At 38.5% G+C, this 25915-nt stretch overlaps 2 protein-coding genes across 2 annotated transcripts in view; both read left to right on the top strand.

The window, feature by feature from the left end:
- AHRR (aryl hydrocarbon receptor repressor) overlaps positions 1 to 23113 on the top strand; it is an 89833-nt gene extending 66720 nt beyond the window's left edge. Inside the window, exons 5-11 of the mRNA XM_052704358.1 lie at positions 6243 to 6332; positions 7515 to 7641; positions 8921 to 9054; positions 9728 to 9924; positions 10803 to 10921; positions 11672 to 11813; positions 14210 to 23113. Of these exons, the coding sequence (XP_052560318.1) occupies positions 6243 to 6332; positions 7515 to 7641; positions 8921 to 9054; positions 9728 to 9924; positions 10803 to 10921; positions 11672 to 11813; positions 14210 to 15326 (1926 nt within the window). The 3' untranslated portion in view covers positions 15327 to 23113. The remainder of the gene's footprint in view (positions 1 to 6242; positions 6333 to 7514; positions 7642 to 8920; positions 9055 to 9727; positions 9925 to 10802; positions 10922 to 11671; positions 11814 to 14209) is intronic.
- A 198-nt stretch (positions 23114 to 23311) lies between these two features.
- Positions 23312 to 25915, top strand: part of LOC128091262 (uncharacterized) — a 33298-nt gene continuing 30694 nt past the window's right edge. Inside the window, exons 1-3 of the mRNA XM_052704324.1 lie at positions 23312 to 23443; positions 23817 to 23900; positions 24847 to 24915. Coding sequence (XP_052560284.1) covers positions 23826 to 23900; positions 24847 to 24915 — 144 coding nt within the window. The 5' untranslated portion in view covers positions 23312 to 23443; positions 23817 to 23825. The remainder of the gene's footprint in view (positions 23444 to 23816; positions 23901 to 24846; positions 24916 to 25915) is intronic.

The following is a 25915-nucleotide window of genomic DNA, read 5'->3' as shown; positions in this document are numbered from 1 at the left end:
AATATTTTCACTTGGTTCCACTGTCATGCACACATCTGCCTATGAAAAGCAGTCAGACCCAGAAGCCCCTCTGAAAGATTTCCCATGCAAACCCAGAGCTGTAGGCTTCAGCCTGTAGGATCTGTTTCCTCCCTTGGCTCCAATGATGGAAATTTATATTCTGTTCTGTTTCGTTAGCCTGAAAACTAACCAGTACATGCAAGTCTTTGATCAAAACTGAATGCTAAAAACAACTCCGCCGCTCCCCCTTTGCATTGACTAGCGCTTAGTCACCCAAATGCTCCTTTTGAAGTTGGTTTAGATACAAAGAAATACATAAGCATCCTAAGGGCTAGGAGATACTGTACATACTGAGCAAAGGCCATCTTCTGATGTCATTAGATACAGTATTTCTGAATAGTCTTTTATGCTGGGTTTTGTTGCAGGAATCTGTAAGTGTTCCTTTCTCTTTGGTTTGTAAGGAGAAGCTTAGGGATTCTTTTGTGATTTTTAGAAGAGTAATTGTGCATCCTAGAGACACCAATGGAAAGAAATACTGATTCGTTAAACAATATGGCTAAAGACACATTAACTGCCTGCGTTTTCCTCCTAATACTCGTAAGACTTCAGCATGAAAGACAAAGGTGAGTATATCATTTCCAGAGTTTTTAAATAGCTTCTTATTTAGATCATCAGAAAATGGCCCCATCCTGCATAGGACACAAAACCCAGCAACACACTATTAAATGAAACCGTTCCAGATAAACTGCAAGCCAACTGACCCTGGAAATTTAGTACCCAAGTTGCGTGACTTGAAAATCTGTTCAAAGCAAGGCATGGCTGCAGGCCTTGACTGTTGTACTTTAGTAACCATAGCAACATGGTCTCTGGAGACCGAATGCTAGTGAGTTTTCCTTTATTTCAAGGAAGAGTAATAAGAGAAATGTGGCTTGGAACTTCTTCTTCTTTTTTTTTTTTTTTTTTTTTCTTTTCTTATTTTTACTATGCCATGACCTTGACCAAAATATCTTTGAAGTATTTACTGGCTGATTTTCTGCAATGGGACCAGAAAAAAATATCAGGATATATAAAGGCTGTTGCCAAAGGAAGTTCTATCTTCCTCAAAATATTTGCCTTCATTCCCAAAGAGAACCTCTTTACTAATAATGTTCCTAAAACTTCTTAATGGAAGGAACTGATAACTTTCATCTCGCAGCTACCGAGGGCAGCAGAATAATGCTGTACTTTCTTTGAACTGACAGATTCATTGTTTTTTGTTTCAGTAGCAGGTGCGGCTTTTCGTGAGTACATAATTGGATGTACATGTTTTCAAAAGAACACAGGCCTCTGTCTGGTGCCAAGCTCTTTTTTTTTTTTTCTTTTTTTTTTTTCCCCACTTGGAAAAAAAGAGTGATTTCATTTCTAAGCACAATGTAGAAAACTCATGTAAGTGTTTTTAAAAAGCCAAATACAAACAAACAAATGTTCACAATGCATATTTAAGTCTGTCTCACATGTTTCAGCTATTATTCTGGATTAGAAATTCCATCTGTCATTGGATCCATATGGTTTACCAAATGGCAGTTTACAGCTATGCCTTTTTGCAGATTAGAAGTTAGTTGGTTTCTGTTGCAGGAGTTCCACTGTCTGCACTAATGTCTTTGCGTGTGTGTGCATGCTTGTATTCGTGCGCACAAATATATGCAAATGGCTACCAATTATTGAAGGATGCAAGTGAACCTTATTAATTAAAACACACCAGTTGCACGCAATGAAAATAACATTGAAGCAGGGAGTTAGGTTATTTTCTCCCCAAAAATCCATGAGCCCTGCTTTAAGTTTTCCGTTATTTATGCTCAAAGGAATAAGCCAAGGTGGGGAGAGCTGCTCTTGACTTCTCTGTGCTGTCCTGTCTGTGTTTTGGGCAAGCAGATGCTCTTTACAGAGCATTAAGAAGCACTTCAGTAGGCAGATTTCTGGCTGCCTGGCCAGGTCTTTGCATGTTAGGCAGAGTGAGCTGCAGTGTGAGGCTGATCCAAGTCCTCTTTCCATCCCTTTTCCTCCTCCCAGGTTACTGATAATACAGGTAGGTATCTGCTGTTTTTGACACAGCACCTCAGTGCAGTCCCCCGTGCAGCAGGAATGAGGAAAAGCTATTGCCAAGGCCCAGAACTTCAGTTCAGAAACTGAGAATGTCTAAAACCATGAACAGAGCTGTACATTTCATTGTCCCGTTAATTATGAGACCTGATAACTTACACCCAAAAAGCTTTGAATAATTTCTGTTCATTATCACGCACTGAAGCTATGCCTTGCAGTCAGTTCAACAAACCATCAGCGTTCTGTCCAGAATAATGCAAAATCTCCATGTGGTGTTCCTGTAAAGAGCTTGAGTATGGACTTGTATATCATACCTAAGAGATTTCTTTGGGAGATCAGAACAGGTATTTTCCTACTAATTTGCAATCATTACGACCCACATCTGGGTAGACCTGCGCTAGCAAATGCCCTTCTCCTTTTCCACAGCAACAGCCAGTAGGTCACAAAAGTATAAATCTCAGCCCGATTCTCATTCTATTCCAGTCTGTCTGTGCTACAGATGCCAGATTTCACACTGAACAGCACTTAAAGGTAATATTAAGAAAACATTTGGAGTCACGGGTAACTCATTGGATACGAAAATTGGATAGGAATTGGATAGGAAGTTCTACTCCATGTCCAGCTTTTTTTTAACTTATTTTTTTTACTGTGGTTGAAGCAGCAGGTTTCCCAGCTAAAATGAGGTTTAGACACATGGAAGTTGTGTTAATCCTCAATAGCTTCATGTGGCTTCATAAAAATTGTTTTTGCACCAGAGTGGGTTATGCTTTTCCTGCCTGCAAGGCAGAGCATCTGATGTCTGTGTTTGGGCCATGAAAATCAGAAACCAGGAGATGCGTAATTGAGAGATCTTAGCTCAGAAAAAGAAATCAGCATTTTGAGAAGCAAAACAAAAACAACGGGAAAATCTATAACTTTCTTAATTTATATCCCTCCTCAAATCCATACTCATTTCTGACTTAACGTTGATACATGGCTCCTTGGACCTTTCTTCCACTTCTTTCCTTTTACTCCTTCCCACCCTTCCTTAATACCTCTCCAGATGCAGTTCCCACTTCATTGTTCTGAACCCTTAGAAATACACATGATCCCATTTCCCGTTCCCATATTTACCAACCTGGACCAGCCTAATTCTGGCTTAATGAAAGAAAGACTTGTGAAAAGAATAACCTGCCCACATTCCACTGGAGGGAAACAAGTTTTACATTTTAAAGCAAGTCTCTTAGGGTCCATGTGCATATGTTCTATGTGTTCTTAATTTCTAGCTGTGCAGGCTAAACTGGAGGTCTTTTGGAAAGTGCATGGTAACAGCTACAGGCATCTGCACAAAGGAGGTCTGTTAATTGTCCTATGGTTATCTTTATGGAAATTTTTAGTATGCCCAAATTAAAAGGCCTGCCAGATGTTCAAAATGTAATGAAATTCCTAACATCACATCACTGATGGTTTCATTGCTGTGAAGATGAGTCCAAAGGGACAAGATGCCAAAAATGCTTTCTTGTCTCCACTTGATATTGGAAATGGGTATGACAGATACTGTCTTTGGAGGCTTCACTCAGAACACTGAAAGGCACAGATGTGAATACGTAGAAATCTTGGCATGCTGATTTCTGTGTGGTGATGTCCTGGGATGAATTTGGACATTTTTTTTTAAAGTAGAAAATAGCACCAAGCCAGCAAGAGCTTGTGGTTGAAGAGTAGAGATGGATAACTTGTGAATCCACTAGCCAAAGATATCGCTTATTCTGAAAGGGATCTAGATTGATGGAGCACTCCTGGAGATGAGCACAATTTGCCCTTGGCTGTTCTTACAGCTGACTCATACTTGACATCCATTTGATCAAAAAGGATGCTGTTACTGCTTTTTCCAGATGTAGGTAAGCCATTGCTGTCTAGCTTTTTCCAGTCACCATTTCACAGCTTTGTCAAGGCCCAGAGCTCCTGGCCACATGTGGCCCCACTGGGCCAAGTTTCCAAAGGTGCTCCACATTTATGGTTGGGGTCAAATCTTCTGAGGAGGTCAGCCTATTGTATGCTGAACTCTTGAAATTCTGCCCACCATTGTCACAGTGGGAACAGGCTTTAAGCAGTCTTGGAAATCTGGTCCTTATTTAGGAACTCAAAAGAGAACCAAACTCAGAAAAAATATGGTAGTGTATCTACTCACTGAGCAATTGAAAATTTGTTCCCATTGTGCTTCAGGCTTCAGGATTAGCTCAGGATTAAGACACTCATCACAGCAACTGTAAATTGAGAGAAAGGTGAAGTAAGGATAATAAAAACAGAGCAGTACTTCATCAGTAGCTGTTTGAACTGCAATCTCAAAAGACCTGAAAACCATCTCAGGATAGGATCATCTCATCTGCCTTGGAATGTGAACCTGTTGGAATGAAAATATGTCAGTGAATCTTTATCAAGGGAGGAGAGGCAAAATTAGTCGGACTTCAGGCAGCGAGATGATTGTGAATGTTCATGTCATGTATTTCATTTAATTCTTACTTTTAATTTCAATTATTTTCTTGTTGCTTTCCTTACGTCACTGAATTCATTAACGTAGCATTTTTCTAGACTAATATTGTTCTCTATCAATGCAGTATTTGTTGCCCGATTTTAATGATTGCATTTTTTGTAGTTTTTCCGTGTTTGTCTTTTTATGAAAGCTTAAGAAAATAACCATACTTCAAAATGCACATCAAACCTTAAAGCCATAACTATAAGAACACGTGTTTAATTTTCTTGTTGGAAATTATTACATTATCTGTATATTTCAATGCATATAAATGCAAAGCATCATGGAATGGAACGTTTTAAACCGTAACCAAAAAGAAGTATTTGATAGATGTTATTAATTTTAATCATGTGAATTAATGTTAATTTCAAATTCAAAAAGATAATAATATTGTAATGTAATATGTAGTTATATTGCAATTAGCCTCCCTAACTTTTGCAAAAAGCATGTTCCAGGTTGTTATTCATTATTTCATTTCAGAGAGAGCTTTCTGAAAAGATATGGAAACTACAGCAATGTTTGTAAGGAACCAATTTTTTTTCTAGTTCCTTGTATTCATTATATTAAGAATCTCAGTAAGATCAGTAAGTATCTTATTAAGCAATCAGTAATGATTTTAGTACAAGACACTGGATTACAACTTTGTTGTATCATCAGACTTCTAAAAAGATAAGGCATATTTCAAGCAAAAAATATATGAAATTCAAGACATTTCTACTTGAAAATGTGAGTCAACATAAAGCATGTAACTGTTAAACTTATGATTAAAGTAGCTTACTTTACTAAATTTGCACAAAATCCCTACCTGCCTACAGAAAAATGTGGTGTCCAACTTCTTTACAGAGTGATTTTTTTCATATCCATTCCATATTGCAAAGGTAAAGAGGAAAGAATTTTTCACTGCCCCCTCTTGTGACACAGCTAGAGGTTGTAAAGCAACAGCAGAAAGTAGCAGGCTCAATGAAACAAAATGAGATAGAGAATTCTTTCAAGTTTTTCTACCTTAAACTAAGCTGTTAAACTACTCTGTTGCAACAGCGTAGGGGTATAAAAAAGTTCATGTGGTTTCAAAATGCAGTTGGACAAAGTCATCAAGATTTATTAAAGTAGTTTGGGCTTTGACAGGAATATTCAGAGGTTATTTCAAAAGTTATTGAAGACAAGGGAAGTACTTGAATTGTGGGTGGCAGGAAGAATGCTCTAGGAAGCAGTTGCACTCTTTTGCTGCTGGAGGCCCGATGCTAGGATTGGGTAGATTTTTGACAGCTTAGTCTGGCTGGCAAAACATATGTGAATCTATGTGAATCTATGAAATTGAAAACATTTCCACCATCTAAATCCCAGAAATTTTACTCTGAATTGCAAAAACAAAAACAAACCCCAAAACCAAACCGAACCAAACCAAACCAACCAACCAACCAACCAAAAAGAAAAAAAAACACAAAAAAAACAACAGCAAAAACATTCTACATTTATGTTATTATTTTTCTTCTGCACTTAGAAAATAATATTCTATAGTTTTACAGTCACAAAGACTGTACGTTCATGTTTGTTCACATTTGAAATCAAAAGTTGACTAAACTAGAATGTTATTTAAATTATTAGACCTATTTTTCCCTTTATTTTCTGATGATCATTATTTTCCTTTCTTTAGTCACTGAACGGTTTTGCATTGGTGGTGAGTGCAGATGGAATGATATTTTATGCATCATCAACGATTGTGGACTACCTAGGGTTTCATCAGGTAACTATATTAGCAAATATATAGAATGCTTAATATTGCAGCCTTTCTAATGACTTTCCTGCAGTCATTCCTGCCAACTGGCCTTCTAAAACATAGAACACTTTGTTGTTTTGCCCTGTTCTTCTACTGCTGGTTAGATATACAGCATTACTATTTTACTATGCCATTTTAGACTTTTTTTTTTTAGTTGGAGAGTTGAAGAGGAATTCTTTGTAATGTCATAGGATGCAATTTCCTTTTGTAAAGTTTTTGTTGGCAGAAATAGGATTTGCTAGTAAAATCAAATTCATCCTTTTGTATAATGTTCTGCTATTCTAGACTGGTTGCTTGCACAGAGTAAATATGCTCATGAGTTGGAAAGGCCCTCTGGAGTTTGTCTGCTCCAACCTCCTCCTCAGATCTGGTCCAGTTGAATCAGGTTGCTCCAGGACTCATCTAGTCAAGTTTTGAGATCCTACAGCCCCTCTGTTCTACCTTTACTGCAATTTTTTTTTCCACTTTACCCTTTACCACCCTTATTGCAATTTCTTTTACTTTTATCAAGCCTCAGTTTCTTTTCCTGAAGAACCCAAAATTAGAGAGGATTTTGCCTTTGTTGAATTTCCTGAGGTTCCTGCCAATTAATTTTTACAGCCTGTCAAGGTCTGTCCAGCTCTCCCTGATTGGTACCCTTAGCAGGCCTTTTGAGGCTGTGCTCTATCCCATCACCCATTTGTCAAGAAATTAAACATTGCTGGACCCAGCATCAGTCCCTGTGGGACACTACTAGCTGGCTGCCAGTTGCACTTTTATGGTTCACATTTGCAATATGCTATTAAAAATAATCTTCTGAGGATATTAAGTCAAAAAGCAGATGTGAAAAACAGGGGCCTCTGAAGTAACTTTCCTCAGTGAGTCTTTGCTTTCAAAATTCCCTACATCAGTCATTACTTTTTTGGAAAATAGCAACCCACATTCTTTACTGTGAAAATGAGGAGGCTGCCCAGAGAAGCTGTGGATGCCCCATCCCTGGCGGTGTTTGAGTCTAGGTTGGATGGGGTTTTAGGCAACCTGGTCTAGAAGAAGGTGTCACTGCCCATAGCAGGGGTCATTCCAACCCCAAGTATTCTATGATTCTAATAAATACAAGAGTCTGCCCCATTAAACCTGAGGATTAAATGTTGCTTGTTGTAATTCTTTCAGACTGATGTAATGCACCAAAACATATATGATTACATTCACGTTGATGATCGCCAGGACTTCTGTAGACAACTGCACTGGGCCATGAATCCACCTCAGATGTCTGGACAGCAGCTACAGACAGAAACAGGTAGGACTGTATAGCGCTAATTGGAAATGTACGCATCACTGTTCAATTAGAATAGCCTCCACCTATTCCCCGTTCCTTGTCAAGTTAGACTCTTCACTGCTACACTGCATAGTGTTACTTATAGTGTTAATATCCCAAAATGATGTTTCTCCCTGATTTTGGATTTTTCATGCTGCCATGTACTGTTGAGCCTAGAATGTTGATGTTTCCCTTTTTTTCCTCTGACTAATGTGCTTATGAATATTCTTATCAAGACAGAATAAGCAACATCAGTGCTCATCCTACCAGTCTTTTCTTCACACTAATCAGGACATGAGTATTTCTCTCAATAACAAGAAAAGATAAAAAAACATGCAAAATTGTTCTGTGCAGTACCACAGTGGCTACGTGTCTTTCTGCCATTTGTTTTCCCACGTGAAGTTGTATAAATCAGAGTGTTTAGAAGAACAAGTAGGATCCCAGTTAAATGTATGCATTCCACCAGAAGATAAGGAAATAGTTTTTCAGATGAGCGGGGGGGAAATTGGAAGAAATCCTGCAGCAACTTTTATGAAGTCTCTCTTTAGGAACAGAGTCATGTATTTTCATAGAATTCCAAAGTTAATGGATAGAATGTATTTTGAAGGAAAAAGATCACAAGAATTTTGCAAAATTTTATATGCAGTATGCAGAAAAGAAATGGAACAATGTGCACGAGTATTTCAAACTATGAAAGTTATAAACATTTGAATTTTTTGTCCTGAGTATACACAGTGGAGAATCTTTATTCCTGAGTTCATTCTTCTGTATGTATACTTGTGTGTGTCTTTTGGGAAATAAATGTTTCAAAAGCTATGCACCTGTAGTCCAAAAATGGCAAATGCTTCATTAAAAACCGAGAAGGCAACAGCTGAACGTTAGCTAATCAGCCACTGTTCATTTGTTTTATTTTTGTTTTTGCTTTTCTTGCATTGGCATTTTTTTCCTGATTTTGTTGCTTTTTCTAATGTACAATCTCTAGTCTCTGATATTAAAATCTGTAACATCTGTTACCCTACTCTGCATCATTAAAACCAACAAGAATTCAGGAAGTAAAGCAAAGTTTTTGAAGAGAGTCACCTGAATCCCATCGTAAAGCCTGTCTTTTTTCGTTTGGTAGAGCATCTCCAGATATGCCTGTACATAATGCAGTTAAATATTCACCCCTCCATAAAACAGCGTTTAGCAATTTCCTTTTCAAGTGGGTACAGAACAGCTTTATTCTTTTCTAGTGTGATCTGATACATATTGTTGTTGGCAGGAGAAGAATATATTCTCAGTAAATTGTTTAAAGCACAAGAGAATGACAGCACAACAACAGATTATTCTTCCTTCTTAACTCGTTGTTTCATCTGTCGAGTTCGCTGCTTGTTGGACAGTACTTCTGGCTTCCTTGTAAGTCTAATTTTACTTAGACAACAGTAGTCACGATGCACTAGATTTAAATTACTTCAGATGAAAAATAGGGGAGCATGCATAGATTGCTTGCAGCCATAGATAGAATACGCTTTTCACTTGTTGTACTCTAACAAGAAACAACTAAAGACATTTATTAATATGTGTAAAAAATGATGGAAGAAAAGGCTGTAATATTTCAAGTTGAAAGAATTGATAAATGTTTATGTTTTAAGCTCTCTTGGACAATATCTGCCCACTGTTTGCACAAGCGTGGTAAAACTAAGTTTCAGTCATTAGCATTTATTCATGAAGTGTTACTTAGAGGAACAGGAATAAAACTGATTCCTTTTTCACTTTAATAATAATAATAAAAAAATTAAAAAGTCTTTTGCATGCTTAATACTCTTGCTAAGAATATTCTTGCTAAGAGTGGCTTATTTCTAGAAATCACTTCCTTGCTTAGTAAAGACCAATCTTGGTTTTTCTTCTAACAATGACAGGTTTGCAAAGAAAATGAGGAATAGTGAGAGATAGAGAATTGTTTTTTTTTCTCCCTGTTTCAAAAGTGGTTTTGTTGTTACTCAATCAATAGGTGGCATACTTACTGGCATTTTTAAAATGTTTATACATGAAACGCGTAAGATAATTCTGTTGTGTTCTTATATAACAGACAATGCAGTTTCAAGGCAAACTGAAGTTTCTTTTTGGACAAAGGAAGAAGTCCTCATCAGGAGCAGTATTACCACCTCAGCTGTCCTTATTCTGCATAGTGGTACCACTACTTCTCCCTTCTGTGACAGAGATGAAGATGAAAAGCCTACTTGTGAAAACAAAACACAAAGCTGATGATGCAGCAGTGAATGCAAAGTATTTTCAAATTAATCATATATCATTTAGTAAAATGTACTGTGAGCTTCCAGTTTATTAAATGCACAAGTGATGCTAAATAACTCTCTATGTTAACTTTTTCTTTGAAAGTAAATAAGCATCATTTATCTGGATTCTCCTTCCTAGTCTTTGGAAGTTATCAAAGAAATATTTCATTCTACCAGCTGTAACAGTGGAAAACTGGGCAGTGATTAAGGATTTGACAAAAAAAAAAAAAAAAAAAAGTGCTTCATATATTTCCTATCTCATTTGTATTATTATTATTTTATTTATATTTTAAAAGAACCAACACTTAAGTGTTTCATTTAGTTCAGGTTTAAATCATGCTGTCCAAGGATGGTCAGAAAATGTATATAGCAATTTCTAGTCTGATGGTCTTAACGAAGGAAAAAGTTTGGAAAGGATTATTACAGAATGTACAAACTTTGATACGTATTTCCAACTAAAGATTGGAAGAAATCCATTTAAATCACATGATTGTTGCAGACTGAAGTCATGGTAATCTTTAAGTGCACTGCTGGTGAGTAAGTACCTTGAATGACAAGCAGAGCAGAATGAACACAATGCTTGTCTCCATTCAAGCTGGAACTTACTATTCCACATATAGTAAGCCACAAGCAGAATGCTCCTAAATATAACTATGCCTTTGAATTGAATGCAGAATTCCAGTCATACTCCAGTTTGAGCAACTGTATGATGAAACATAGATGAATATCTAATGTTGGTTATTATATATTTAAAGCATCAATCTTTGAAAATGGTCAGCAGCTTGAAAATCACACATCTTTCAGAGTTTGTAATTTTGCTTTGTTGCTATTTGCTGACAAGGAATTTTCCCCATTTTCTGACCCTTACAGCTCCAGTTCCAAAGGCAATTCAGGTCTGTGTGAAGCAGCAGAATTATATGGAAGAAATAGTCATCATGAAGGTGCAACTTTTGCTAATGTATTACAGATTACTGAAAACCAATTCAAAGGTATATATGCTAAGTACTTTTAGTTTATATACAGCCTGTGGAGAAAGAATCTTGCCTTTTCTTTTCACCTGGTAGGCTTTCCAGGTTTCAGTCCCATTTCTCCCTTTTTTATTCTTTTCTTTATAACATTCATATCTATTCCTATGTGAAGAAAACTAGAAAATATATTATTGATGCTAGTTTCCCCCAGAGATCAGAAAGTAGAAGGAAAATGAAAAAAAAATATTGTCTTGTGAACTCAGATTTGCTTGTGACTTTGACTCATGCTTTCCCAGTGTTTGGGTGTTGCAACACCATGAGAATCTACGCTGTATTTCAGATTTTTGCAATGGATAGAATTCTCATGGCGAGTCTTCTCCAAAGGGCAACTTCTTCTGTAGAATTGTAGTCAGCCTTTGGTTGTACCTGCAAAAGCCTGTAACTTCTTTAACACCATTGTTACAGCCTCATTTTTCATTAATATTTTATCACTGATACAGGATTACTATTGAGAGGGAGAAACTGCTAATGAAATAATAATACTGAAATACCTTTCATTACAGCTTGTTTCTAATCACCACCTTAGATTTTTCAAATTTTATTCTTCATGTAATTTTCCCAGTTCTGTGACATATTTTAGTACATACTTTGCTGATGATGATTCCAAGGCAGCAAACCTGTTGGCATTCACCAGTAAAAAATAAAAATAATTTAAGAAAAAAATATTAAAAACTGCTTGGATTAAAATATACTTTCTTTTAAATTGCATAGCGAAGAATAATGGAGAAAATGGCATTTCTCTAGTCAAAGTACAAACAAATGAAGATCACTGGGTCTGGGTTCAAGCTAACACTCAACTTCTGTATCGAAGTGGTTGTTCAGAATATGTTGTTGCCCAACAGCAAATGCTAAAGTAAGTATATTTTCCAATACTAAAAAACCCCATATTTTAGAATTCCTGATGTCTGAGATCTTTAAATGGGTGTCGCATCCTAAGAAAATATGTGTATAAGGAGGACTTAGTTTATTTAACAAATAAAAATCCATTTATGTCCCAGATCATGTGAGAAGGCTGTTATAATCCTAAAGAATATGTTTGCATTCTTCAGTCTTCTTTCTTCTGAAGTTGAGTGTACATACATATTAAAAAAGTACTCCAGGCTCTTTCGTTCTTAATATGTTTTGGCTTTCTTGCACAAAAATGTATCTTGGGGTTTGGTTTTACATTACAGCTGAAACTGTTGATTTAGTGCCCTGGCTTTTCCCAATATTTGATAATGTTAAGCTATTTTTTTTGTCTTTGTGGATGACAGTTGAGCTTATGTTTTCAGTTGTGGCTGTTCAGCACAATCCAAACAGGAATGTAAGTATTTATTGTATGTTTGTAGATCTTATACCTAGCTGGCTGTAGGCTCAGCCTTGGAGTGAAAACTATACCCAGCAGATGTGTGTTCAGAGAGGAATTCTCCATTGGATTTTCCCCTTTCCTCCTGCATAGGCTTTTCCTCCTTCCACCATGGGACTGTCCCAGTTCACACCTGTCTGAGGGAAGAGCAGGGGCCAGGAGATTTCGGTAGCCACCACCTCGTCCTGAGGAAAACATGTGACCAGTATCTCTGCTCTTCTCTTTTCGGATGCCTTGCAGCTGGAAAAATAAATGAAAAATAATCTTTGAATTTCTAGAGTAGATACCCCTTGCAGGCAGCATATCTTTGGGATCTTTTGAATAGGAGAGGACCTCTTACCTCTTTACTTTTACTGGGATGGCACAAACATCATCTTGCCATGCAAAGTAATGAACTTCAACAAAACAGATTAAGAGTGGCTGTTCCTTGTACTCAACTCTCCACTTTACGTTGTTTTCTGTGCAATTGAACATGCTCTTTGATGGTTTCTTAGTTACATTTTTACACTCTGAGTCATTTAAATCTACCTTTTTGGTTAGTAGTTCCTACAAGCTGAAGCATCGCTAGAGTTGGCCTCACAGATGATACTCAGTTCTGTTCTCCTGCTAGTGTGCAGTAGATTCCACTTGTTCTTTTTACCCTCACTACTTTTTTGTTTTGTTCTGTGGGCTTGTTTTGTTTTATTGAAATGCATGCTATCTTCCTGGAAACATACCTTCTTTCGAGAAATTTCACTGTTTCACTTGAAATCCTTGATTTGGTGATCTAAACTTTTACTACTATTTGCATATTTTCCACTCTATTTTCCCAATTACATCGTTTCCCAAGAGGCAATTCTGCAACGAACTTGCATCCCAGAACACTTAAAAAGAAGTAGAAAGAAAATGCTCTCTGTTCTTGGCTGTATGTTCGTAACGGTGGGAAGTTCTCTCTTTATAATAGCACGAACTCCCCCTACTGGAAATTCCTATACTTGCGCATTAAGTCCATACCCAAGGAGAATGTTTCTGACAGCGAGTCAAGAAAAAAGTGTTCTGAAAACCTCTCCAGTTTTTCATGCCTGGCTCCTTACTGCAGTGTCCACTTCTCATGCTGACAAGGAGGGTGCGGGTTTATAGCACAGACTGTGCATGATTGCAAAGCAGCACATTTGTGAATTCCAGCAAAATTGGAGTTTGGATTTAAAAAATACCTGCTGCACTGAGTACAAAAATGCTCAGGCAATTTTCTTTGTCTGGACTCTTAAAAAATGTTGAGTTCTTCAGTGTTAGGGCATGGAAAATTAATTCACTGATCATCTTGGAAAATTAAAGACAAAACAAATTAAGCTGGCCATGTAAAATAACTCTGTGTCCAATATGAACATCTGTGACTATTCTGGACACTTAATTTGGGTATTTTGTTTCCTCTCTCTAATTATGCATTCTCAAAATATAAGACCCCCATGTTTCATACTCAAATTGCTTTGATGAGAAAGTTCCTAGGCATCTTAATAACTCTTTGCTAACAAAATGCATCTCATTTAACATGCTGTTTGCACCCCATCCATTAGATACGTTTCAGCAGAAGAATGACAGTGTAAGGTAGTTGCCATACAGTACACAGAATACTACAATATTTAAAGTCTTATGAACTCTGTGCCTCAACTAAATGTATGTTGAAACTTAAATGTAAGAGTGCCACAGAAAGGTAGTCTTGCACAAAGTGGTGCTCACATGCATGGAAACTCTTTTTTTCTATCTTGGACAAATACAAAGTTTATACGGAAAAGAGAGTGAGGTACTAAACTAAGGAAAAAAATGGTGCTTGTAATATATATCCAATTACTCCATTTGTATCATAGAAAAGGTCAATTTAGAAACCTTTTACTGAATGTTTTCTTTTTTCCTACTGTTACTGAAAGGGATGAAGATGAACAACTGAAGATACCGAACAGTTTTGCCAGTTTGAAGGGAAACCTGGAAGGACTTTCCTACAACAGTGCCATTGAAACTCTGGGCCAACTGAAGCATCTCAACTGGACAGCAGTAAAAAATGAGCAAGATAATGTAAAAGTGAAGTTTGAGCCTCATACAAATGGTGAGTGTTTCGTGCAGGAGGAATCTCTGAGTTCTAATGCACCAATTTTAGGCGTTCAAAACAACTGCACCACAAACAGTAGCTGGACTTTCAGAAATTCAAGCTCTTGTTCTATAAATCAGCGAATGACTGCGTGTTCAAACCGAAGAGCTGGATCGTTCTACAACAGGGACCAAAGTTTCTTAAATTTAGCATCAACTTGTCCTTCCCACTGGGGTAGTGCAGAAAATTGTCAGTCTTACTCAGGCTTGCAACAGCGTGCTGTGGAGAACTATACTACAGACCACCTGAAACTGCAGAGATCGTTAATATCCTCGGAGTCTCTCTATGATGCATCGTTTCCCTTGGATATGCCTATCAAAACAGAATACGATTCTGATTCTGAAAACATTGCTGATAACTACCCGATGCCACAAAACCGAGCCTGGCTGGATGAGAACGGCACCATGAGGAAGCAGTTGTTCAGCTATCCCAATAGGGTGCACCTTAAAGCAGAACCGGACCTCTGTCAGCAAGCCTCACTTTGTCAGAAGCCAAGGCACTGCCTCTACACACCACATAACTGGCAGTGCATTGTAGCAAATCATCCCAGCAACCTCAATCTGAGCAGATCTTGCAAGGGTTTGCGTAACAGAGAGGTGGCCCCGTTTTGCCCCCAGAACTCCTCCGCCTGCTTGGAAAGCCTGCCTGACCTGCCGCACGCCGAGGGCTATGGCCAATTCTACAGCCCTGCTCCAGGGGAGAAGGAGCAGAGTAATGAGGTGTTTAAAATGCCATGTGAATTTAAAAACCCTTGCTTGGTTCAAGCGATCAAGCGTGAGCCCCTGGATTCCCCACCATTGTCCAACATTGGACAGAACAGAGCACACATGAGCTTCCCTGAAAATACAATAGCAGGTCCTGTGCCTCATAAAGTCACTGAATGTACATTCTTACAATAGATTTTATAGCATTGGGAATATTTATAATGTTGAAAGCAAGAAGAAATTGTAGCTTCACTTCCAGTTGGGTTAAATGAGTTACTCAAATTAAAAAACAGTGGAAAGATGTTAAGTGTGTGTGTGTGTGTGTGTGTGTGTGTACCTCTGTGTGTGGAACAAAACAGACACAGATGCACACTCACTCCCACACATGCCTTTAAACACAGCCATTCTCTTAGTGATCTTTGGAAAGTAAGAAAGACAAAACCTCAGATACAGAAAAAATAATCAGTAATTATTGCACAGGTGTACCTGCTAATGTGTCTTCATCATTTTTCCTCTCATGTCTGCAGTTCTGTAACAAGGTGTAGCTATTTCTGATTTTTGCCTTTGCTCTTTTTTTTCAAGCTGATGTGATGCCTCTGTGAAAAGACAAAATGTTTATGGTGTTCATTGTGGCCAGGAGTTTCCCTTTGGAGTTATTCAGTTTTATTTTTAGCCACTCTAATAAGTATCAGCTATTCCTTTTGCTCAACACTGAGTTAATGACAACAGGAAAGGGCTCCCCAAACACACAGAGTATTCTTGATTTAAATGGACAGCATTAATTTCAAACAAATAACATTCACAAAATGCATTACAAGTTATTGCACTTCACATAGCTTTTTTTCCATGTTTTCTAGACAATAATAATGCTTTAATACACATTTTCCATTTTAAAGCCATTTGCCTTTCATGTTGCTGTTTGAAAGACTGAACAATAGGATGTTATCCACTTCTTTAAGTGAATTACAAAAGGTTTTTAAATGTACATGAGAAGAAAATATTTCACCAGTTATCTTCCCTGCTCTTGTAACATTAACATAAGAAATGCACTTTTAAAAGTGATGGTATCCCTTTGACTGATAGCAGCCTGTTAGTCATTATTATCTGACAGCAAAACTCAAATCCCGCGCTAAGATTAGAAACATTTTTTAAAAAAGCATCCTCATTTCATTTTCTAAACAAAATTTTAATCTTACTGAGAGACGACTGGATTTATGACTTTCAAAAGCACTTTGGTGCACTTCTGTGCTTTTGAAAACAGATCCACATGCTTTCTTTTGAAGCCAGATAGTCACATATTTCCACTTTAAAAAACAATCTACAACTTCAGTTTTGTTTGTTGTAGTTTGACTCCTGCACTAATTTTGTTTTAAAATTGCACTATTTCAACTTTATATCACCTTCAACTATAGAAAACCCATATCATTAAAAAAAACCACAACTAGATGTATATGTGCTTTTTTTTTAAAGAAATCCTATAGTGAATGTTTTCTTTTTCAAAATGTTATGAATAATTCTGATGTCTTCATTTCTTCTAGCCACTGTGAGCATGACTGTACACATGCCAGTGAAGTGGCATAAATTTCTCCCTAATGCTGTAAGTGGCATAAGTGCAGTTTTCAGGTAGGGAATAGTTTTGCACAGGGAGTGGCACATGGGAGGCTGCTCTTCTCCAAGTCTGGTAGAAGTTACTGCCTGCACATTAGAGTTGGCAGAAGTAAACACTTCTGACATGCATTCTCTGCATGTCAGTTCAGCTTATGAACAATGGTTTGATCTGAAATGCTGCACTTTACACAGAAATAAAACTTTTGATGATTGTCCTGCGTAAAGACGTGTTCCCCACAGAAAGGCAAGAGTGGATAAGAAGGGCAATAATGTCTTTCTGCAGCTCAAGTTAATTCTGCCATAGTCCAGCTGATCTAACTCAAGCAAGAGAACTTCTCATTTTTTTGGCATCTGAGATGTATCAGTCCCCTGCTAACTACATACTGTCCCTTACTTGAGACAGTCTTGATATCTTTGTCTTCACACTTTCACCAGTGGGTACAATGCAACGTCAGACCCAATTCAGAGATGAAACTGTAATGATGGAATTTACTCCGCAGTCTAGTACATCACTGTTCATCTCACATAAAGCTAAGCCCAATCAGGCAAATTGATCTTGGTATTCAAGTGAGACTATGAGAAATCAGCAGAGCTGCACAAAGTCTGCCCCACTGATTCACTATCTACAAAAACAAGAGCAGAAATGGGGTATTGTAGAGATAGGGCAATGTGGAGCAAGTGGAGGACATGTTGGCATGACTGCCAGAAAGCTGTCTGTTTAACTCCACTCTTGGACTCACCATGATACTCCCCCAGATGAGACTACCCAGGCCTGCCTGGTTCAGCACTACCTTACATCTTCTCTTATCATTTGGATTAGTGCAATGTGACCATAAAACACTACTGTCCACATCTAGAAATGCTGATGCCATTTTGCACAGATGTAAATGGTCACAACAGGGGCAATGTTGTAGAGCACTGTGCCTCCAAGTGCCTTGGCTGTGCTTACAAATATTTCATGGCATAACTACAGAGGCAGAATTGTACCATCCCAACAGAAGTTCTCTAAAGTTCTTCTGATACAGAATGAAGTCTATTTTGTTGACTTATCTTAATCTAAAGCTCTTCTGGTCTATTTCAGCAGAGAAAACTTTTCTCAGGCTCCCAACAAATTCAGTCATATTATAGTCAACAGATATTGTAAGAGTTGGTTAAACTCCTGCATGTAGGAAAATCTAATCTGATACAAGAATGGCCTTCTTCTGAGAGGATGAATTAAGGTGTCACTTCAAATGAGATGTCACCTCCTAACTCCTCCCTGTTCAAGTACGATCAGATTTCCTTCCTTATTCTTCCATAAAGTCTAAATCCATTAAAAATAGAGGGTAATTTACACGTAGGTCATGTATCAGGTTTGATTTTAGCCACTTAGCTTGTGGCCACATTGTTACTGCAGGGCTCACATCAAAAAAAAGTGTTATCAGTGGAGTCTGTTCTGGGAAAAGTTATCACATATGCAGCAGTCTCCTATGAAATGCGCTTATTAAGAGATGGGCACCTTATATACTTTTGGACAACTGCTGGCCACTGTTGATAGTAAGGAAAAAAAAGGTCAGTTTTGTTTAAGAACTTTGCATATTGCACTAGTTGGGAAAATAAATGCTGAAAACCAGTCTCTTCTTATCTGTTTTTCAAGAGCAGGAATCTGTCCTTCATCCCCTCTGGATTAAAATCTGACATCGCATTGTACCCTGTTAAATTACCAATAATTTATTGTTATAAAACCTTTTTGTACCCAGGCATTAATGATTCCATGGCAGAAGAAAAAGACAGGGCAGTTGCTTTAAATTGTTACTTTCTCTTTGTAGTGGTCGCTGTTTTGGTACTCTTGGTACTCCTTTAAAAACTACCGCTTAGAAAAGGAGAGTTTAAGATGCTTCCAGTCAGTGATGTTTGGCTTTTATCCTTAGTAAGCTGGTATTTATATCCTCCAAGCACAGCCCTGAGATCTGTTTTAGGAGCCTCCCAGTGTATTTATTGTACGAAGAAAAAAATTCCTCTCATAGAAGAAATGCCCAGTGAAATGCTTGTGTGCTGCAAACACAGAGTATTCAGGCTGAAAGAAATGCATTTCTTTTTCCAGTGTGGATGCGATGCTTTCTAAGATCTGGCTGACAATATCATTCAAACTTCCTCAGCTGTAAATTCTTCAATCAGAGGCAGAACAAACTTCTTAATTCTGGTATTCAGAGGTTTGGTGGTTTGTTTTCTTGGATTTGTGTGATTTTTTTGTGTGTGTTTTTTTTTGTAGTTGTCTGAGAGTGCATCTGCCTCTGAGGTGTTACTTAGACCACAGACAGCAGAGATTATTATCAGTGCTAAAGCTATTGCCTTCACTGTGAATTTGGCCTAATTTACCTATTAGCAGACAGCTGCACAGAACCTTACAAATACTGGTCCAATTAAAGCATACCACTTAAACCTCCAGTTTTTACTTAAAAACCAGCCTGATTTGAGCTAAGGGTAAGTGTGTACCACAGAGTGGACTTTTTTGGCTATTCTAAGGTTTGCCAGGATGCAGTTAAGACCAGTGGCTGAAACTGGGGCAGGTAACACTATCAATAATTTATATTTAATCCAGACTCTTAGGATACCAAAACAAAACTTTGTTTTGGGAATCTAAAGAGAGAGCAGTGTGTGTGCAAGGAATGACCTGGTTTCAGTTGGTCCACAGTCTGGAGATCTAACTAGTGAAATAGAAGAGCAAACAGCTATACCTAAATTCTTTGTAGGACAGACTGACTTCCTAGTACTTGATTATAATGTGTTAATGTTTTCATTGCCCTTAATTAGATGACACTGATATATTGAAATCCTTAGAATTGAGTCTCGGTGTCCTCTGGATGGCTTAGGAAGGTCTGACATTTGTGTGTCAGCCAGTTCAGAATGACTTCTTCTTATGATCCTTGAGATAGTATTAACATTGATATGGCATGTGCAATTCTCCTGGAAATTCCCAATGCTTAAAATACTTACGTGGAAAGCATCCAGCCTGAGGCAAGGAATTGTCTATGGGATAGAATCAGCTTCTGCTGCTTGGAAGCCCTGCTTAACTCTTTCTGTTGAAGCCATATTGGAACTTAAGTAGAACAACCCACCCAGGGTATTTATTTCATAAAAGCCATTAATTTATCTAACAAAAAAAAAAAAAAGGAAAAAAAAAGAAAAAGATATTTTAATTGAAACAAGAAAAAGATATAATTTCTTCTATCTATAAATACATATATTGCCTCAGGTAGTCACAAAATAAATCCTTACTCATTTTCTTTCATTGGTGTGTCATGTAACTAAGATCCCAGCTCAGTGATAGATGTATAGAGCTTTCCTACTTTATTTTTTGTCTTTTCCTTCTGCTCACTCACTAGAAAATAAGTTTCTTCCCCTGGATTTTCTTCCTCTCTTAAGTCTTGTAAAATCCTCTGTGAAATCTCGTGTTGTAACTGAAGCAGACTTCTGTAATATGTGCATTAGAGGTTCTGCAGGTGGCCATGCTCAGGGTTTAGCCACATGGCTCTCATTTAGCCGAACATGACTCATAGGTGAAGGCTACCAGTAGCTCATGTTCATAGATGCCATCATCCTGACAAGTACACCTTTGAATCCAAGTGGCACATATTCACACATTGCCCCATGATACTATCATAACTACTTCCCTCCCCCTGCAAACATACCATGTCCTTTTCTTCTCTTCTTTCTCTCACCTATCACGTTGCTTTTTTACCTGTAGAGAACTGTGTTCTATATGCTGGCCTGAGTGACATTTTCTCAAAATTGATATTCTTAGTTTTTAGATTTGTCTTTGCTTGTAACAAACTGCTCTCAGATACTCTGAAATCTGAAGCAAGTCAAATACGACGAGCAGTGTTTCTGGAACTGTGGAGTATGCATTGATAAAATTTAACTGAATTACAAGTTTTATCACATTAGAAGTTGTGTTGGGATGTAAATTGAGATAGATTCCAATTTCTTTAAATTTAGTTTGAATTTAGATAGAAATTCAAATGTAGTTTGAAGTGCATACTTCAATTAACAGCACTGAACAAGATCATCAATGACAGTGTTTGGGGAGAAAGAGTAAAACATTATTACTAAGACAAATCTGAGGATGAAGAATTATCACCTTCAATGACACATTGCTGTCAAGGTGTTTTGTGACTACAGCATTAATTCATTGCCAGCAATTCTGTGCTCCTTGAAAACAAGGATTGAGGTCATTCAGTGCTAGGGTGTGTTTCTCCATCAGACTGAAAGCATCATTCTAGGAGGCATGCAGTGCTCCTCTTCCTTGCACGGAGTTACTTTTTGCAACTATGACAAATTTAGTGTCTGCATTAACACCCTTGCAGCTGGTCATTGCCACTGAACTGTCACTTGGTGCTCTGGTTGTGCAGCCTGAATTGGAATCCCAGAGTTTCCTTGTTGCGACACAGTTGCAGTGACAGCTGTACAACATTCAAAACTTCCTTTTCATACTTGTATTGGTAGAATTATGGTTTTCCAGTGCCTAAGTATGAGGAAAACACAAACACGTGGCAGAAGGCAATATAAAGAGCATCAGTTTCATAGCTAATCTCAGTAATTTCAGCCAATTAATTAAAAGACTATGTTAAAAAATCAGATGAGGTTCTGGTTTAGAACTCTCCATTTTGCACAGGAGAGTGTCACAGGTGTGTCACCACTGTTCTGCTTCTTCTTAGGTCACACCTTGGTCTCTCCCTTCCTTATCCCATTACTGTCACTTCTGAACTTTTTTTCTTTCTTCTTCATCTTTTTTTTTTTTAATTTGTGCATCATTTTCTTCCTGCGTTTACTTAAAATCTGAGGCAATGGGAGGCAAGCAGCAACACTGTGTGTGTTTTTTTTGCTCTACTTTCATCATAGTCATAGAATCATAGAAAGGCTTGGGTTGGAAGGGATCTTAATGATCATCTAGTTCCAACCTCCCTGATGTGGGCAGGGTTGGATACTCTGGAAGATTCTTCCTCTACATGACTAGCAGCGTTCCCTCTTCTGAAAGGGCTTTTCTTCACACTCCTTTACCTCTTCACAGGTTCCTAACGAAACCAAAGAACCCTTTCTTCCTTAAAGGTGTCTGTACCTATTGAAAAACTTCTCCTTTTTCTCCCTCAAGGTTTTCTACCTTTGTGATTTGTGATAGGATGGTACTTTGCAGCCTCCACTCTTTCTGTTTTGTGCCTCCATAACTTTATTATCTACTCCAGGCACACTTTCAAAGCTTTGCCAAAAGAACAACGTTATGCAGAAGTGCAATGCCCCATTACCTTCCCTGTCCCCTTTGAAGAAGACAGAGGTACTAACAGAAGTCTTGGAGTAATTACAGCTCGTAAAACAGAAAAAAGTTCTTTTGCTGAGGAAGCTTACCCTACTTAGGCAGCTGTATTGCCGAGAAGCACTTGAGCTGCCACCAGGAGTTTAATTCTTCAAGTATACACTGCCAAACGCTTTTGCGTTCGGACCTGCCCTCTCTTTACAGAAATGAAGGAGCCCACTTTCTTCTTTTTGGATCCTTCGTTTCTTTCCTACACGCCTTCATCCTTTCACTGTGCAGTTGCACTTTTAATATGTAATTTTCTAAAAGATGAGTATGGAAGTATTGTTTAGAGTGTACAGAGCAGTGTTTCTTATCAGTCCATTTTAGGTTTTGGAATCAGAGCTGCAAAGAATTATTGAGGGCTTCAATGTGACCCCATCTTAAGGCCTGTAACTGTTACAGAAACGTAGAAATAATAAAATACGGTATCAAAATCTGCTGTTAGCCATAAAAAAATAAAAATTAAAAATTAAAAGTGCCATTCTTGTTCCTCCTAAGTCCAAACAGTAGAGGACAAGATTAAATAAAAAGAGCACAGAGACCAAGCAACACTTGGCCTGACTGCTTCTCCCCATCAGATGGGTATTACGTGAGCCCAATGTTATGGGCACAGCTCTGAAGGACCAGGCCCCGTGCTGAGCACTGTGAGCACGCACCAGTGGGTGCACGGAGCAGGCGTAAGGCTGATGCACTCGTGGAACTGCGGGGACGGGCGTCAGCAAAGCCTGGAGCTGGGATCCTCTGCTAACGTGTAATCCAACCAGCAGCAACTATGCTGCTTCCTATACAGTCGTAATAGACCCCCCAGGTGTATCGGCAGCAGGCTAATTAAATGCGTGGATTTTGTATGTTGGAATTTTGTTGTAACAGGTGCACTTTTCTGTTTTGTGGGGTTTTTTTTTGTTTGTTTGTTTTCTTGTTTTGTTTTTTTTTTTTTTTTATTATTATTGTACTGTTTTCTCAGTCTGCTTTTAGAGGGAACTTTCATGTGTATTTCTTAAATTATATTTTACATTTATTACCAGTCCGAAATGTAAAGTTCAGACATTTTAAAAGAAATAATAAATATTTGCATTTAAAGCCAAGCCCTGCCGTCCGTTCCTCCCGCCTCTCCCGCGCCTGAGGGAGCCGCGCTCCGATTGGCTGAGCCGATTGGCGCGGCCTCGCGCCTCGTGGACCGCGTCCGTCTAACGGAAAGGGCGCGCGCCGGCCGCGCGGGGTTGGGGCGCTCTCTCCGCCGGCAGGAAGCGGAAGTGACGGTGCCGCTGGGCGCGCCGCGAGAAGGCTGGCGGCGGTTGCTGTCGTTACCGAGCCGCCTGGGGACGTGCCGGCGGCGTGCGAGCCCAGCGCCGGGGGTGGGAGCGGCTCGGAGGTACCGCCGCTTCTTCAGTGCCATGAGGGGACGGGCGCGGGCTGCGGGGTGTGTGCGGCGGGAGGGCGGGGGTGAGAGGGGGAGGAATGGGGAGAAATGGGCAGCCCGGGGTCGGTGTGTTTTCTTTTTTTTCTGTCTTCTGTGTGAAGCGTGTGGTGTGAAGCTAAGCAGGAAGGTGCCCTAACGGAAGGCTTGAGGCTGCGGCGATGTCCTGGCAGTGAAATACGTGGTTGGCTCTAGAAAGGAATTAATCTTTATTCACCCGATGGATGCTTTGCTCCTTCCCCGCAATTGTCCGCTAAAGGGTTGTGTGTGAGCAGGAATATTATTTTTTATTATGGATTTCTGTCTTTAATTGTGTGTCTTGAAACAGTTCTGCAGGATGAGCGCCATTGCTGAAGATGCTAAGCCAGAAGATGCTAAACCAGAATCTGAAAAAAAAATATACTACTGTGAAGTGAGTGCCTTTCTTAATGACTTTTTTGAATACATGCCAGAATACAGGCTTAAGGTATTAAAAACCACGGAAGTTAGACAGAACTGACCGAGCTGCAGTGTGGCAGGCAGGTGGGAGAGGCTGTTAATGTTAGAAGATAATTTGGCCGGTTCCTGGAAGAACTGCTTGTCTGGTTTTGTGAATTTGGTTTGTTCTTGAGCAGTTACAGGTATACTATAGTGGCCCTTAAAGGCTGACTTTTAGATTTCTGTTTGTTATTCTTACAGAACCTCTTAAAGTCTCTTATGTCTTAAAGGATGCTGCTCTGGATCAGAGCATGTTAAGTTTCTATGTATCACATATTGTTCCAGTAACTTTTTCTGGCATATTGAAGGTATATGACAGCATGTCAAGGTGATAGGTAATGCTATCGTATATTGGTTTGTTTTTTTTTGTATCATTGCTTTCTATTGTTAATGATTGAAGGAAATAATTGTCAAGCGATATCCTATAATTGTTACGATGTTCTGTGGATCCTAGCGCAGATGGCTTCCTTTGCTGTTTTTCTGATCCCTTTGATAAAATGATGAATGGAGTTCCAGTTATTCCGGGATATATTTTTTGGTCTCCAATCCTTTCTAATCAATGTGTGATCATTTCTTATTGGCTGGAGAATTTTGGAGAACTAAGAATCCAGTAATTGAGGGTAGGAGGGGAAGTGTAGGCTTCGCAAAGATTCATGCCAGCCAGTATACTTAAATATATATTGAAGTATTATTTGAACAGGTTTGCACACTATTTCTGGTCATTTTGGTGGCACACTCCTGATGTGATTTAAACTGCTCTGTTTAAGTCATAAAAGACTTCCAGCATCTTAATGTAAAATTATATTTCCAAGTCTTACACCTTGCCAACTACAAAATATCCACAGCATAACTGAAGATGTACTTTCAATTTATCTTTTTAGGTTTGTAAAGTTCCATGTATGAGTTCTATAAGTCTTCAGTCACACTATCGTGGTATGAAGCATAGAAAGGTAACTTCTTTCCATATTACATGTTTATGTTAATTTAATCTTAAACCTGGGATTCTTGTAATAGTATTTGATTTCACAAGTATTCAAGTGCTTGTCTAACCCATCTGTAGATCTGTAGCAGCTGTTCCCATGAAAAAATCCCAAGAACAAGACTTTGAGGTTGGAGTCTCAACTCTGTTTAGTTTGTAACTTGCAACATCAGTAGTTACTCTGAAGGCAAATGCATATTAAATGTGAAATTGTGTTTTGAGTTGTACAGAAGTCACACATGGTAAGAGTGCAAACTTTGAATTTGGGTGTAGTTAATGAATGTACTGCTGTGTTTTCCAAGACTGCATAACTCGCTTGTACTTTGAAGAAAACCAGCTTGCTTGGAGCATGAACTTTGTTTATACATGGTAACGCCAGTTCAGATTTCCTACGGGAGTTCGCTCCATTTTCTTGAAGCATCTCAAATGGCAGCTTCATATTTTACTACTTTTCCTTGTATTTTGCTTACATTGCTAGACAGTATTCTGTGGGGACGTGCTGAGAAAAGACCTTTCCAAATGCTGTTTGACTGAGCTTTTAACTGCATGACTGACAGTTATCTGAGACTGAGAAGAAAATTTTAAAATGAGTAAAGCTGGGGCGTGTTCGTCTGTCCATTCTTTTCCCTGTTACAGAAGATGGCTGTCATCATATTGTGTTGTGGCGGCACTTAGAAGTGTCTGCTGTGATGTTTTCCTGATGATCTTTTATTCTTGCCAGAACACAAGGCTTACTGCAGTGCCTTTTTTCTCAAGTATTCAGGCTCCCCTTTCATTTGCAGAGGAAGGGCATTTTTTACAGTTTGGCTTTCAGAGCTGTTCAGTAGTATTTCATAACCTGCTAGCTAATCATTTCAGTAGTGTGATGCATAAGCAATGTTTGGGTCCATGGCTCTCCAAATGCTTTCTCCCAGGATTCGGTCATAGTGTTCTTTGTTGAACCAACAGAAATCTGTGGTATGGTAGTATTT

This window comes from Tympanuchus pallidicinctus, unplaced genomic scaffold (genome assembly GCF_026119805.1).
Source record: "Tympanuchus pallidicinctus isolate F22 unplaced genomic scaffold, pur_lepc_1.0 scaffold5, whole genome shotgun sequence".
Lineage (NCBI taxonomy): Eukaryota > Metazoa > Chordata > Aves > Galliformes > Phasianidae > Tympanuchus > Tympanuchus pallidicinctus.
This window is presented reverse-complemented; position numbering and strand designations above follow the sequence as displayed.